The following is a 13,666-nucleotide window of genomic DNA, read 5'->3' as shown; positions in this document are numbered from 1 at the left end:
ATACATCCCCTGAAATGACTACAATAGCACCTCCAACTTAATGTGATTATTCACTACAAGGCAGGAGGAGAAATGAGCTCTGCCCATCCTTGTTTCCCAACAGAGAAACCAAGGGGCGCAATGCCTGAGCCTCGAGGGAAAAGTCTATTAAAGGTAAAATGCTTGAGTCCTACAAAAGGAGGAGACAGAGGGCAAATCCTTGAGTTCACAGTCCACAGGAAATTCAATCTCCCTTTTTTTTTCAAGCTGGACTGGTTGTAATCTTCAGATCCAAATATTGAGAGTCTACTGTGGGTCCCAGGCATTAGTTAAATTAGCACACATTGCTTCATGTGACAGGGCCGGGGCACATGTGAATGTATGAGGAGAAACACAGGATTTTCTGTTTTGGGATAGCCATGGAAGGGAACCAGTCCATTTTGGAAAGTGTATAGGTCAATAAATAATTGAGTATTAACAGTGAGTCCCAGGTAGTTTCAGAGAGTACTAACATGAATGAAACGCAAGACTGGCAGGCCAGGCTTCTGATGGAAATGCCAGAAAGAAATTTCCATTTTGGATGCAAGCTGCACAATGCCTTTGTTGCTTTACATCAGATTCTTTCATGCACCTAATATTTTTTTATTAATGGGCATAACCAATTCTTTGGGTTCCTTATGAAGAAAAAATAGTGTGACTTTTTAAAATGGATAACTTACCAAATATGCTTAACCACCTCATGGTCTTGATTTGTTTTTATGTTAGGGGGTTGCAAGAGGAGAAGAAATTCTTTATACTGTTCTTTGGGAACTCAGTACGTTATTATCAGATTTTTAGAGGCAGATTCCTACTTCACTGGTATTCAGAAATAATACATTCTAGTAGTAAACAAGTCCAATGTTAGCAAAAGTTATGGATGCTAAGTTGATAAAGAGCAGATCTGTTTGGAAGAATTATCACACAGTACTGATTTACACTGGACTGCAATTTCAATGGTGCCTAAAACTACCTCTGAATATAGAATTTGAAATCTATTGGGTATTTTTTTTTGGGGGGTACATATAATATGTTGATGTAGTATGTGCTCTTCTTACTTTAGTTAATTTTCAATAACCTCTATGAATTAACATTTTTATCCCACAAGTACAAAGGAGATATTAAGACTCAGATATAATATCTTGTTATCAACACTATTAGGAAATTACCTTTTATTAAGATTTTCAGATTTACCAGAGTCAAATATATGTATCTCTTACATATGAAATCTTCTTTTAACATATACTGATTGTTCAGTTTAAGACTTCCCAAAAGGGGAAAATAAAATAATAATAATAATAATAATAATAATAAGTATCTGGTGACCTGGAGAAGAGTGGAAACAGTTCAGCTTCATTATTGATAATGTTCTCTGTTAACCTTTTCATCCAGGGTCTTTCTTCTATAGGTATCCAAAAGAAGAAAGACCTGTGTTATATGTGGTTCCTCTCTTTTGTGTCTTACACTTAAGTTACACAGACAGGACTAGTAAGAAAAACAAATGATGCCCAAAACCAAACTCACATTGCCCCAGCTTCCATTGCTTAAAAACAAAAAGCTGGTGATTAGTACACTGACTCCAACTAGTTTACCGGTAGGCAACATATTACAATGACAGAGATAGCTCATAAAACTTAGTAATAAGGGTCTACCTGTGTGTCCAAAATGAATTGGAACAAGAGAACAAGAGACTCGGTTTCTTCATCCCAGCTTGCTAATCTGCTTCTGTTGCTGTGCAACAGGTTTCTCTACCCAAGTTCATGTGTTGGAAAATGGCCCCCATCAGTGATCCCAAGTTTATATCTCCTCAGATAATCTGGAATCCATTTTGACTAGAGAAGAACTCTGGTCCAGGAGTGAGCACATCACCCAAGCTGAGTGGATTTGTCAGTGGCCCAGAAGGCAGGGTCGTATATTAACAGTTGTTTCCATATAATCACATAAGGAGATGAGCAATTCTGAGAAAACCAGCAAGGCAGGGGGGGACCAGAGTTGGTTTCTTCTGCAGAGGAATCAGTAGGATATTAAGTTGGGAATATGGGTCAGAAGCTAAGGAAAGAAAAATCCCATATCTATATTCTCTGCCCACTTATTTCTGATTCAGATTCTAATTGATTGAAACTATTAAAAATGTCAGAAAACAATTATTCACATTCTTGCTAGAAATTGAAAAGTTATGCAAAGATACACTTTACAGCTTCATCTTAGAACTCCAATGGTGCCAGATGAACCAAACCAGCTCTGCAGGTCTCTTAAGGCATCTATGAAGTTGTCTGGAATGCTCAAGATCTGAAAAGACTTTTTGTTCATGAACCCAGGATGGAATGGCCAAAGAGACAGTGCATCAGCAAGCTACCTATTCTCTCCCGTATTTGTTTGGTCCTCAGGCCATAGATGATGGGGTTTAAGGTGGGTGGGATGACCAGGTACAAGTCCGCTAAGAGCACTTGGGTGTGCAAAGGCACTGTGTCCTTCCCTAGCCAGGCCACATAGATGGATGCCATCCCAGGTAGGTAGTACAGAGCCATAACCCCCACATGGGAGCCACATGTGCTTAATGCTTTAAACTGAGCATTCTTTGAAGAGAGACCAAATACTGCCTGAAGAATCAGGTTATAAGAAGCAGCAATGAAGGCCACGTCAGAGCCCACAATAATGGAAGAACCAATCAGACTATAGAGACTACTAGGCATGGGGTCAGTACATGCCAGTTTGGCCACAGCTATATGCTCGCAGTACGAATGGAGAACCACATTGGAGCCACAGAAAAGTAGATGACTCACCATCCAACTTAATGGAGTCATGAATATGACAGCTCTGATGGTGATGGTCACACTCATTCCCAGCATTACTTGAGGTGTGAGAATTCTCTTGTACTGTAGAGGCTTACAGATAGCTACATAGCGGTCAAAAGCCATGGCCAGCAGCAGCCCTGTCTCCACAGCTGTGGCTGCATGGACAAAATACATCTGAGTGAAACAAGCATTAAAGCTGATGGAGTTGTCTCCTGAGGAGAAGATGCTTATCATCTTAGGCACTACAGAGGAAGCCATAACAATGTCCACAGTAGCCAGAAGACACAGGAAGCAGTACATGGGCTCTTGTAGAGTGGAATCCATCCAGATTACGGTCACTATGAGGGTGTTTCCTAATACGGCTATAGTATACATGGCACTCAGGGAGATAGCCAACCAAAGATGTGAAAACTGCAAACCTGGGATACCCACAAGGAAGAAGGTGTCAGGGGCTTCCATTGTGTGGTTGTAGGGTGGCCCCAGCATCACAGATGATGAAACTGCTTTCCTGTTAATGCATAAAATGATGTTAAGAAAAGGATACAGTCCTATAAGACTTGTTCCCAGCTGTGGTGCTAGGAGAGCATACTGATATTCTCAGCTAGGCGGGCCACAGGTTCAGAACTGACATCTGACAGTTATCCTGCTCTACTTCCCAACCTCCTCAATATTCTTTGCCTTACTAATTTCTATTCATTGTTCAAAGACCTCTTTTGAGAAGTCGTCTGTGCTCTACCTCCTCCCCCATCCCATGCCAAAACTAAATTATGTATCCTCTGAGCTTTCATGGAATCTTCCATGCTGACCTCTGAGGGATCTAAATTAACAATTGCAATACTCTAACTATGACTTTATTGTGTTTAATCATAAATATTGTTTGTGTCTTGTTCATGGCTTTATACCTTATACCAAGTGTGTGACCAATTACTGTGGTGCACAAGTCCATTAAAAGAAGGTATGTGTGCTCATTATAGCAAACAATTGAAAGAATGAATGAGAAATCAGAGGAGTTTTTCTTTTATCTCTGTATGTTCAGTTCCTAACCGTTAATAATTGTTGAATGAAACAAGTAACTTCCTGAGATGGAGCATGTCGTATTTTGTATCCTTAGTATAGTGCTAGAGAAAAGATGAATGAAACATCCTTCTGGTTGGAGAGATCAGTTAATGGATCTGCAAAAATACGGTCATTAGACAACAACATTATAATTTTCCATAGGAGATAATAAACTGTCTGGAAATATTTATAATCCCTGTATTTTCTTTATTTAAGCCTAGATTTTCTGTTGCGCTAAGTTCAATTAACAGATTAGATAGTTACAAATAAAACTTTAGGTCTCCATTATAGCTGAACCCCCAATAGGTTTTTTATGATTCTTCAATATAGATAACTCTCTTTTCATGATAAACTACCAAGACATTCCAAATGACAGTGAAGCTTTATCCTTCAGCAAGCCAATTTCTGAGATATTAGTGCAAACTATGGTCTTTATTGAAACAGAAAAACCACCACCAACAGCAACAACAACAACAAAAAAACCTAAACATAAGAAATGCCTTATAATGGAACAGACTGAATAAAGTAATAAACTCTGCTTCGTGGTCAGATTAAAAGAACCTTGCAATGTATAGTCACTGGATGAAACATCTTCAGTGAAAGACCGTGAGAAGTTAAAGGAAAGCTCTTTGAAGTAGAATTGGAGTGAAGGGTTATCGGGTTATCAGAAATATCATAATTCAGGTTATCCTTGTGTGTTTTCTGGATGCCACAAACTCAGAGTTAAGTATCACTGCTTAAAGAGCTGAAGAACAGTCTGAGAAACCAGAATACCTCCTCCTCCGCCCACACCACTTGCCTCTGATCCAGGAGCTTTCTCTCCTGGCTTGCTGCCCTGTATAAATCTACTTTTCTTCTGAGGGTACTGTCAGCTTGTGTACTACCCATCCCTCTTGTCTCCACCCTGGCAACATCTAGCTAGCTGGTTGTATCTTTCTTTCTCTTGAGGGTTTTATTTTCTTCGTTTCTCTTTCTTCTTAATTAGCACTGCAGAGGTTTGTATATTTTATTACCCTTTTCAAATGACAGGACATTTGGTTTGGTTGTTCATCTTTTTTAAACATTTTATTTCACTCTTTAATCTATTGTTCCTTAAGCTTTTCTTGCTGACATCAACAATGATCTCCATCAATGACCTGTTGCCAGTCCAGTGATTTCATTTTTTATTTTACCTGACCTATCCAAAACATTCACCTTTACTGACTACTCCTTCATTTTTCGGCTAACTTTTCTGATTAAAGTATAACATGCATACTGTAAAGTGCACAGATCTCAAGTGTGCATCTTGAGGAAGTTTTATAAAGTGAGTATATGAACACACCCACATGGTCACTACCCAGATTAAGATACAGACAGTCGCTTCCTAGTTGTTGAGACGTTCTTCAGAAAGCTCTGGCCTACAGCTCTCCTAAGGCATTTCCAGCAGAGAACCTGCCTCTGCCTTCAACCCTGCAGAGACATTCACATGAAGACCTGGAGGGCCGATCACTAAAGAAAAGATTAGACAAGTCACTTAACGCCAAGAAATAAATCACAAGGATGTGAGGATTTTTCATTCCTATTGAAAGTATAGGAAATACACAATCGAAATTAAACTTGTTTGAAGATAAAGGCAGTAATGCATAAGTCATTTGTTGGAGAGTTTGTTTATGATAACCCTATGCCTCCCCTCTACAAGCAAATAAATATGCTCCCAATCATCCTTACTGCTTGGTTTCTTTTTGCATAACTCCTTTGGTCTCTGAAATCTGTCTCTCCATCATCCCAAGCTTGAACTTACCCCTTTCTCTCTCAGCTTTGAATCAAAGTTGTCATGTATTCCCTGCTCCCGCTCTCTCCCCCATCCTCTGATCATTTCCAGAAGGTGATTTTGGTATCAGAAGTACCCTCCAGACCGGGCCAGCCCTTTATAGTGGGGTGGAGAGCTTATATACTTTCTAGGGTGACCCTGACCTTCAGACTTCATCAGCCCAACACCCAGTCCCAAGGTCAGTTACCCACATCCCTGGAGTTTTCTCTATTCAACTTCCTCAGATGTGTCCACATTTCTTTCACTCAAAAGGGAGATTTATACAGGATGCTTCAGGAGGAGCAGGAAGAGCGGTGTAAGATCAAGGATGAAAAACACAGAGTCATTGTGAGAAGTGCTGTCACTTTCAAAGACCTCCCATTGGGAATCCTCTTTCCCCTTTAGATTCTCTATCATCCTGCTTTTTCCCCAGGCACCCTGTCTTCTCTTGGCCTCTGACCAAGAGCCAAACACTGTAACTCCTCCAGAGACTGGCTTTTTTCTGTGCTCTGGCCTCTGGGGCTTTCCAGATTGTAGCAGGAGACAGATGTTTAGCGGATGAAGAGTCTTTGTTTCTTTAAGTCTTCAAAGGATATCTAAGGGTAAGAATACAGAGTGCATCCTGAAAAGAAAACAAAAGGCCCAAGATTAGATAGATTTATGAAAGCCTGCTATGTACCAGGCACTCTGCTGAATGCTTTTCAAAGACGATCTCGTTCAGTTTTCACAACCATCTGCAGTAGCTGCCCTTATTGCATCCACATTTTATAGATGAAACTGAAGTGCAGAGAAGGTCATGAAGTTAGTGAGCCAGAGAGTCAGGATTCAAATTCTAGCAATCGTAATTCATTTCACCTTGTTGTAGAACTGTTCTCATGAATAGGATACTTAATCTCTCAAAATCCGCTTCACTGTTCAGTTCCTCAGTTCTGCCTGGGGGCTCATGACGGGCTTCACTGGTTCAATATTTCTCATTTCTTGTTTAAAAGTCCTATTTGAGCACAGAAGGGAAACAGAATGTAAGGGGACCAACTGGGGGGAGGGCGTGGACCTCAGCACAAAAATATGAAAACACAAAATGTTCTCCAAACAGAGAATACACCAAACAAGGGAGAGTACAGGGCACGTAAAAGAGAATCAAAATAAATGAGGCTAGAACAGTGCATGGGCCATATTTTAAAGGTCATGACTTCTGCCTGGGCGTTATCTGGATGCAGGAATAACACCAAGAGAAAGAAGACAATGAGCACAAGATATAAATTTTATTTTTTTAATGGCAAAGGATATAGAGATATATGGAAATGTGAAAGATCAGGAGACGATGCTCGTGCTCCCAGTTCCACAAGTCCTCCGCGGTGACATAGTTATTAGTGATGTGAATGGTGAGAGGCCTTCGTTGTCTTTACGGGGGTGGGGAGTGCTTCATGCCTTCCTCAGCCTGACCCACCTCATTCCTAATAATGGAGGAGGGTGGTTGAAGTTCAATTTGCTAGGCTTAGCATCTATTAGCAGGTCCAGCCTTCAAGCCTATGAGAGAACTAATCTCCCAAACTGCTGCACTTAAAAGTTTAAACTCTAAAACACCTGTGGGTCTCTGTTGCCCATAGGATAATTCAGAGAACAGGCCAGGATGTAAACCTAAACAACAATGTGGAATATTGATAGGAAACATGGGCAGTCAGATGCAGAAGGAGAAAAGGGTGCTGCTTAAGGAGCCCCAGCATGAGACAAGGTAGCTCAAGTGCAACTGTGCCAATGGGGACAGATGGACCGCTTTCCCCTGGGAGTTAGCCCGGCTCCTGCTGAGGCATTAATGGCCATAGTGCAAGCTCACAGAGCATCCTCACCACGCCCAGTCCCATGGCAGAAGAGATTCAAGAGGAACAAGAAGCACTCCCCAAAGGGCGAGGACCCAATATAACAGAACAGTGATACAGGGCAAAGCTATTCTATATGGAGGCAAGAGCTTTCAACATCTTGGATTCTCCTACCTGTGGAACATCATAGCCTACATAATAAGGAGGTTTGCATCTACAATTCACTAGGCCAAAAGATGATTTGGACGTGCCACCTAAGTGCAATGGCAAGTGTCAGGCTTATGCATGTAGGTGTGTTTGCTTGTGCATACAAGCGCATATGCAAGTAAGCATTGATACACAATCCCATTTCAGCAAACGGCCCTTTTTGTTTGAGCTACTTTTCATTAGGAACCTGTCACATCTTCCAAGGGGAGAATTTCATTTTGTGCCATGAGGAACAAGCCATAATAATACTACCTAATGAAAACAGTACAGTGTCTCTTTATTTATTCAGCAGCATTTTCCAAACAGCAGAATGATTCTCCTTAGAATTGGATCAGTTTAGTAAGTCTCTTGTGGTTGGGATTTAGACAAAGACACATCAGTTATTTATGATCTTTGGCTTTCTGTCATGAGAATCTATTACTTCCAACTCCCTACATGCATCCTTTCCTAAGGGTTCCATTGCTGGAAAGCTAACCAAAAAATACAAACAAAATTTAAGTGAGCATTTAATTTTATTTTCCAAATTTATCCATCTCTCACATTTTAGTTTTCACAGCTTTGTCTCTTTTATTTATTTATTTCATGTTTGAATGAAAAGCAACAATCAAAATTGAGACCGTGAATGTATTTTTGTTATAATGTCTGTTTGAATTGTATCCATTGATTTCTGTTTACTTCTTTTGTCTTTATTAATTGTATTTTAAAATTATAACTTTTATTACATCTGTTTCATGATTTCTTAACCAAGAAGAAGTATGATAATAAGCACAAGATATTAAGTCATCTGCTCACAGACATTTGGGTAGTTTCCTCATCTTACCTATTGTGGAGAATGCTACAATGAACATAAGGGTGCAGATACCACTTCAAAATCCTGATTTCAATTCAGAATAAAACTTAAATGAGGCAACCATGGGAGAGACCATTCTCCAATCAGGAAAAAACGTGTGATGGTTTATTTCCTTCCACCCCCAAGTCCCCTCAGAAAACTAATCAGTTATAAACGTTCCCTAGTAATAGACAGTGTAGCACTACACAGACCCCATTTCAGGGTTAAAGTACTCGTTTATTCAATAGCTGAGAGTGTTGGCCGTTGAGGGCTCACAGCTTTATTCCTCTTCAAGACTTACCTTTAGCCAAAGGACGTGCATCACCCTAAGTGATGCACCCTCCTAATGCATGGATCGCATCCTATAACCAGTCGATCCTGGGTATAAAGGCTTGTCCCCCTTGCCCAATTCAGGACAAGTATACAGGTCCAACTCAGCTCCAGAGTTCCTCATAGGGTCAATTGGCTGAGAATTCTGATGAAACTGCATTGTAATTCACCTTCTCCCTGTATTCTTCCTTCACACCTGTTTGGATGTTGTTCCTGGCATATTCCATGCTAAACTTTTTGCATGAAAAGGTCTCAGAGTCTATTTCTGGGACTTAAGATGGTTGGTAGTAGAAATAACCCTAGAATGTAGACTCAACTGTAATTACAAGCTGGCAGGCTGGAAATGAGGACCCAGCAGACGGTTGTCTAAGCTGTTTTGGGCATAATTCAAATAGCAGAGTCTTTATCATGCTGGGGCACAAACTTCCCTTTTCTTCTTCTTTTGCTATATTAAAAAGGTATTTTTATGGGTATGAAAAGTTAACCAATATTGGTTGTGTGTTTTTCCCAACTCAGGTTGATTCTAAATTTGATGATAGAATTTAGAGTTTCAGCAGGATGGTACAGTAGGCAGCCTCCAAAATGGCCCCCAACGATCCTACCTCCTGATATGCATGCCCTGTGTAATTACTGCCCCTCAAGGGTGGGAAGGATCTACTGACTTATTTCTAACAAATAGAATGTGACAAAAGCATTGAAATGTCACTTTTAAATGAGGTCACGGAAAGATTGTGATTTCGTCTTTCTCACCCTTTCCTTCTTCCCCTCAGAACTCTCACTGCTGGGAAATCAAGCCAAACTTCCATGTTGTGAGAAGCCTTATGGAGATGCCCATGTGGCAAGAAACTGATGTCTCCATGAACACCCAGGGAGGACCTGAGGCTGCCACCAGCCATGTGAGTGAGCGTGGAGGCGGACAGCCCTCAGATGAGCCCTGGACAACACCTTGACTGCAGCTTTGTGAAGGACCTTGAGGCAGAGGCATCCAGCTCAGCTATGCCCAGATTTTGACCACAGAAACTGTGACAGTGTAAATGTTTGTTTTAAGCCATTAAACTTAAATATTTAAGCTCTATTGAAGAATAATTGATATACAAAAATTTGTATATTTTGGTGAGGTTAGACATAAGCATACATCTGTGATACCATTACCACAAACTAAACATATACAAACTGGTTTAGTTTGTAATTTCCTTGTATTCTTTTGTGTGCGGGTGAGTGGGGGAGGCGTTGTGTATGTGTGGTAAGAAACTTAGCATGAGAACTAGTATCCTCTTAACACATTTTAAAGCACACAATACTGTGTTGTAAACTATCTATAAAGCACACAATACTGTGTTGTTAACTATGTTGTACAGCAGATCTTGAGAAATTTTCTCACCGTTCATAACTGAAACTTTATATTCTTTAGCACCAGTTCTCCATTTCCCTCTATCCCAACCCTTGGCAACCCCTATTCTAGCCTCTGCTTCTGAGTTTGACTATTTTAGATACCTCATATAAATGGGATCATGTTGTATTTGTCCTTCTGTGTCTGTCCTATTTCACCTGGCATAATGCCCTCTCTAGGTTCATCCATGTTATCACATGTGGTAGTATTTCATTCTTTTTTAAGGCTGAATAATCCATTGTATTTATATGTCACATTTTTTTATCCATTCATCTGTTGATAGACATTTGGGTTGTTTCCATATCTTGACTATTGTGAATAATGTTGCAATAAACATAAGGGTGCAAAATCCTGATTTCAATTCAGAATAAAACTTAAATTTAAGTAGGGTAATTTGTTATACAGTAATAGATAACTAATACAGAGAATTATCGTATAACCTATTAACGTGAGCCTTAGCGAATCAATTGCTAAGTATAGAGCTCCCAAATAGCATGTTTGGAACCATATTTAAAACACATGGCCTCAGGGAGAGGCTAACAGTGGCATATTACTGAATTTCCTCACAAGTTGACTTCAGTCACATCTGTCTCTAAAGGTAATGTCATTCATCTCAGACAAACAAGCATTAAAAGAAAGCTGACTGTCAAGACAATTTTTTCAACTCTATGAAAAATGTTAAATATGTATAAATATTGAAATAGTACAATGAAGACCTGTATACCCACCACCTAGAAAATAATTATTAACACATGACATGTTTGTTTTGTATGCATACATGGATATATGAGTGCATATGTATGTATGTGTATATGTATATATGTATAAGCCATATACTATACATACACATGATATACATATGATGACACTTTACCTCTAAATACTCCAACATGCATCTCCTAAGCATAAGGACATTCTCCTATATAACCATAGCACTCACTTCAAATTCACATTTCTCCAGTTGTTCTAAGGACTGCTATTATAGCTGTTCTTTTCAAAACTAAGAGTTATTCAAGTTTCACACATGGCACTTAATTATGTTGCTTCAGTTTCTTTTAATCCAAATAATCCTGTCACTTTTTTCACTTTATTAACTTTTTTGCAAATTTTATAACTGTTTATTTTACCTTTTTATTATAAAAGATTTCAGCACATATAAAATAGTGTAAGAACCCCATATACTCATCTCTCAGCTTCAAAAATTATCAACTCATGACTCTTCTTGTTCATTCATAATCCTACTTATATCTCATCACCGTGTCCTTTCTTTTATTTTTATGCTTATTGGCATTTATTATAATAATTATATATTTTTAATTATATGGTTTTATGGCGTTTAATAAGTGTTATAGCCATGTACTACCATTCCAGTCAAGATATAGAACATTTCCATCACCGAAGAAAATTTCTTCATGCTGCTTTATGACCAACCCCCTGTCGCCCACCCAAAGGCAACCACTATTCTGATTTCCATCCCCATAAATAATTTTTGACTGTTCTTGAAATTCATCTGGATAAAATAATACATTATATAACTTTTGTATCTGTCTTCTTTTCCTCAGCATAATGTCTGTGAGATTCATCCATGTTTTTCCTTTTATCAGTAGTTTGTTACTTTTTATTTATGAGTAATATGGTCACAATTTGTTTATCCTCTCACCTGTAGATACAAATTTGGGCTATTTCCAGTTTGGGGCTATTATGGATAAAGTTCTATTCTTGAGCAAGTCTTTTGGTGAACATATGTTTTCATTCCTCTTAGATAATACTAGGAATGGAATTGCTATGTGGACAGTGTACACCAGTTTTCAACATTACCTAGGTCTGAGTAATTTGTGCCCCCCATTGATAATATATTGTCTTCCTTGAGAGGAAAATTAAGTTGCCCTATAGCAGAGAAGAGAATCTTAGAGCGTAGACTAGTAGAGAAGGAGCCCAGAGATAGCTAAGAATTGTGGCCTAAGGATAAAGGATAGGTTGCAAGTGTGATTTCAGCAGACAAGAGCTGGCATGCTGTGAAGTGGCACAGACCCACTGGAGAGACAGCTGTAACAATCAGTCCATAGTCACACACAGCCCTCCACCTTTGTGGTTTTCTCCAGGTCCTGAATTCAATTTGTGAGACTGAGGCAGGGACTGGGATCTGGACTTCTGCTGAGCTCAACTCCGTAACCATCAGACCTCATGGGAGGAAGTCAGAGAAAGGGGAGCAAAAGGATGGCCAAACAGTGTAGACTCAAAGGTGAAGTCAGTCCTATAGAAAGAGAACTATGAGAGATCCAGCAGAGTCTTGTTCAGAGGCTAGAGCTTACTGAAAGTAATGAGGAAAGAGTTTCAAAAGCCTATCCCCTTTTCATACGTGACTGTTCTCTCTTTACCTATGGGGAGAAGACACTGGGTGATAAAAGGGCTCAGAGTAGATAGGTAGAATGTAGCAGATATCAAGGAAACACACCTATAATGTGTGAGGGGGTGGAGAAGGATATATGAGTGAAAATAGTTACTCAAAGCCATTCTCTGACTACAGATTTATGGCTTTGTGAAGTGTTTCCTAGGACCAGCTGGCCTAGGGTAAAAGAACCAAGGCCTGGCTCACAAATGGGTTGGCAAGATATGTTGTTGCTAGCTGAAAATGGATTTCTACTGCATGAGTGTTTCAATCATGATATCCTTAAGTGCCATTCCTAAGTGGTGGAAGAAAATTTGGCATTGCATTCAGTCACCAACATGTTAGAGAGGGAGGAGTAGACTAAGGGTCAAATATGCACTAAACAGTGGTATAAATCTTGGATAATCTGTCAAGGGCCTGAAAGAAATAAGATTGAAGGATTAAAGACAAGTATGTCAGGGAATAGGTATGTTAATGGAGTTATATGAGTGGGCATAAAGCATGCAGGTCTTTTGTTTTTTTGTTTTGTTTTGTTTTGTTTTGTTTTGCTTTACCCATTGCTCACCAGAGAGCATGTACTCTTTAGTGGGCTCTCAAAACAAGTTGGGCAGGATGACTCGCCCAGTGACTGTCAGCCAGCTTCTCTCTCCTTGGCCACCTAATGCAGGCTCAGTGTGTCCACAAACGGGGTGGCACCATCAACATGGCGGCCACGGATGGAGATTATTCATGGGCCTAACAACCTGGGCTCCTACTCACCAAGGCTGATTCAGTTACTGCCACTGTTGAACGTGCAACCTGTCAGCTGCAGAGGCTGACAGCAGCCAACCTTTATTAACAGACTATGGACACTAGCAGATAAATTCTCATCCCACCTTTCCTTACTCTAGACAGATTTTTCAAGTGTGACATTGTTCATATGTTTTCTTATAAGATGGTGGCATGATAAGTATTTAGGCACACTTGTTACAAAATGGTGATCAGCTTGATAAAACACCATTATATTGATTTGTTTTTCTTCCTGGTATCACTCCCCCTTTTCCTGACTC

At 39.7% G+C, this 13,666-nt stretch overlaps 1 protein-coding gene across 1 annotated transcript; it reads right to left on the bottom strand.

Moving 5' to 3' along the window:
* Window positions 1-2,321: 2,321 nt before the first annotated feature.
* Window positions 2,322-3,367, bottom strand: LOC109436977 (olfactory receptor 52I2-like). Its single transcript, XM_074335870.2, has one exon. It carries the CDS (start codon window positions 3,294-3,296, stop codon window positions 2,322-2,324), a length of 975 nt encoding a protein of 324 aa, XP_074191971.2. The 5' UTR covers window positions 3,297-3,367.
* Window positions 3,368-13,666: the final 10,299 nt, after the last annotated feature.

The sequence above is a fragment of the Rhinolophus sinicus genome, chromosome 14 (assembly GCF_057876585.1).
Source record: "Rhinolophus sinicus isolate RSI-liver-muscle chromosome 14, RSI-T2T, whole genome shotgun sequence".
In the NCBI taxonomy this organism is placed as follows: Eukaryota; Metazoa; Chordata; class Mammalia; order Chiroptera; family Rhinolophidae; genus Rhinolophus; species Rhinolophus sinicus.
This window is presented reverse-complemented; position numbering and strand designations above follow the sequence as displayed.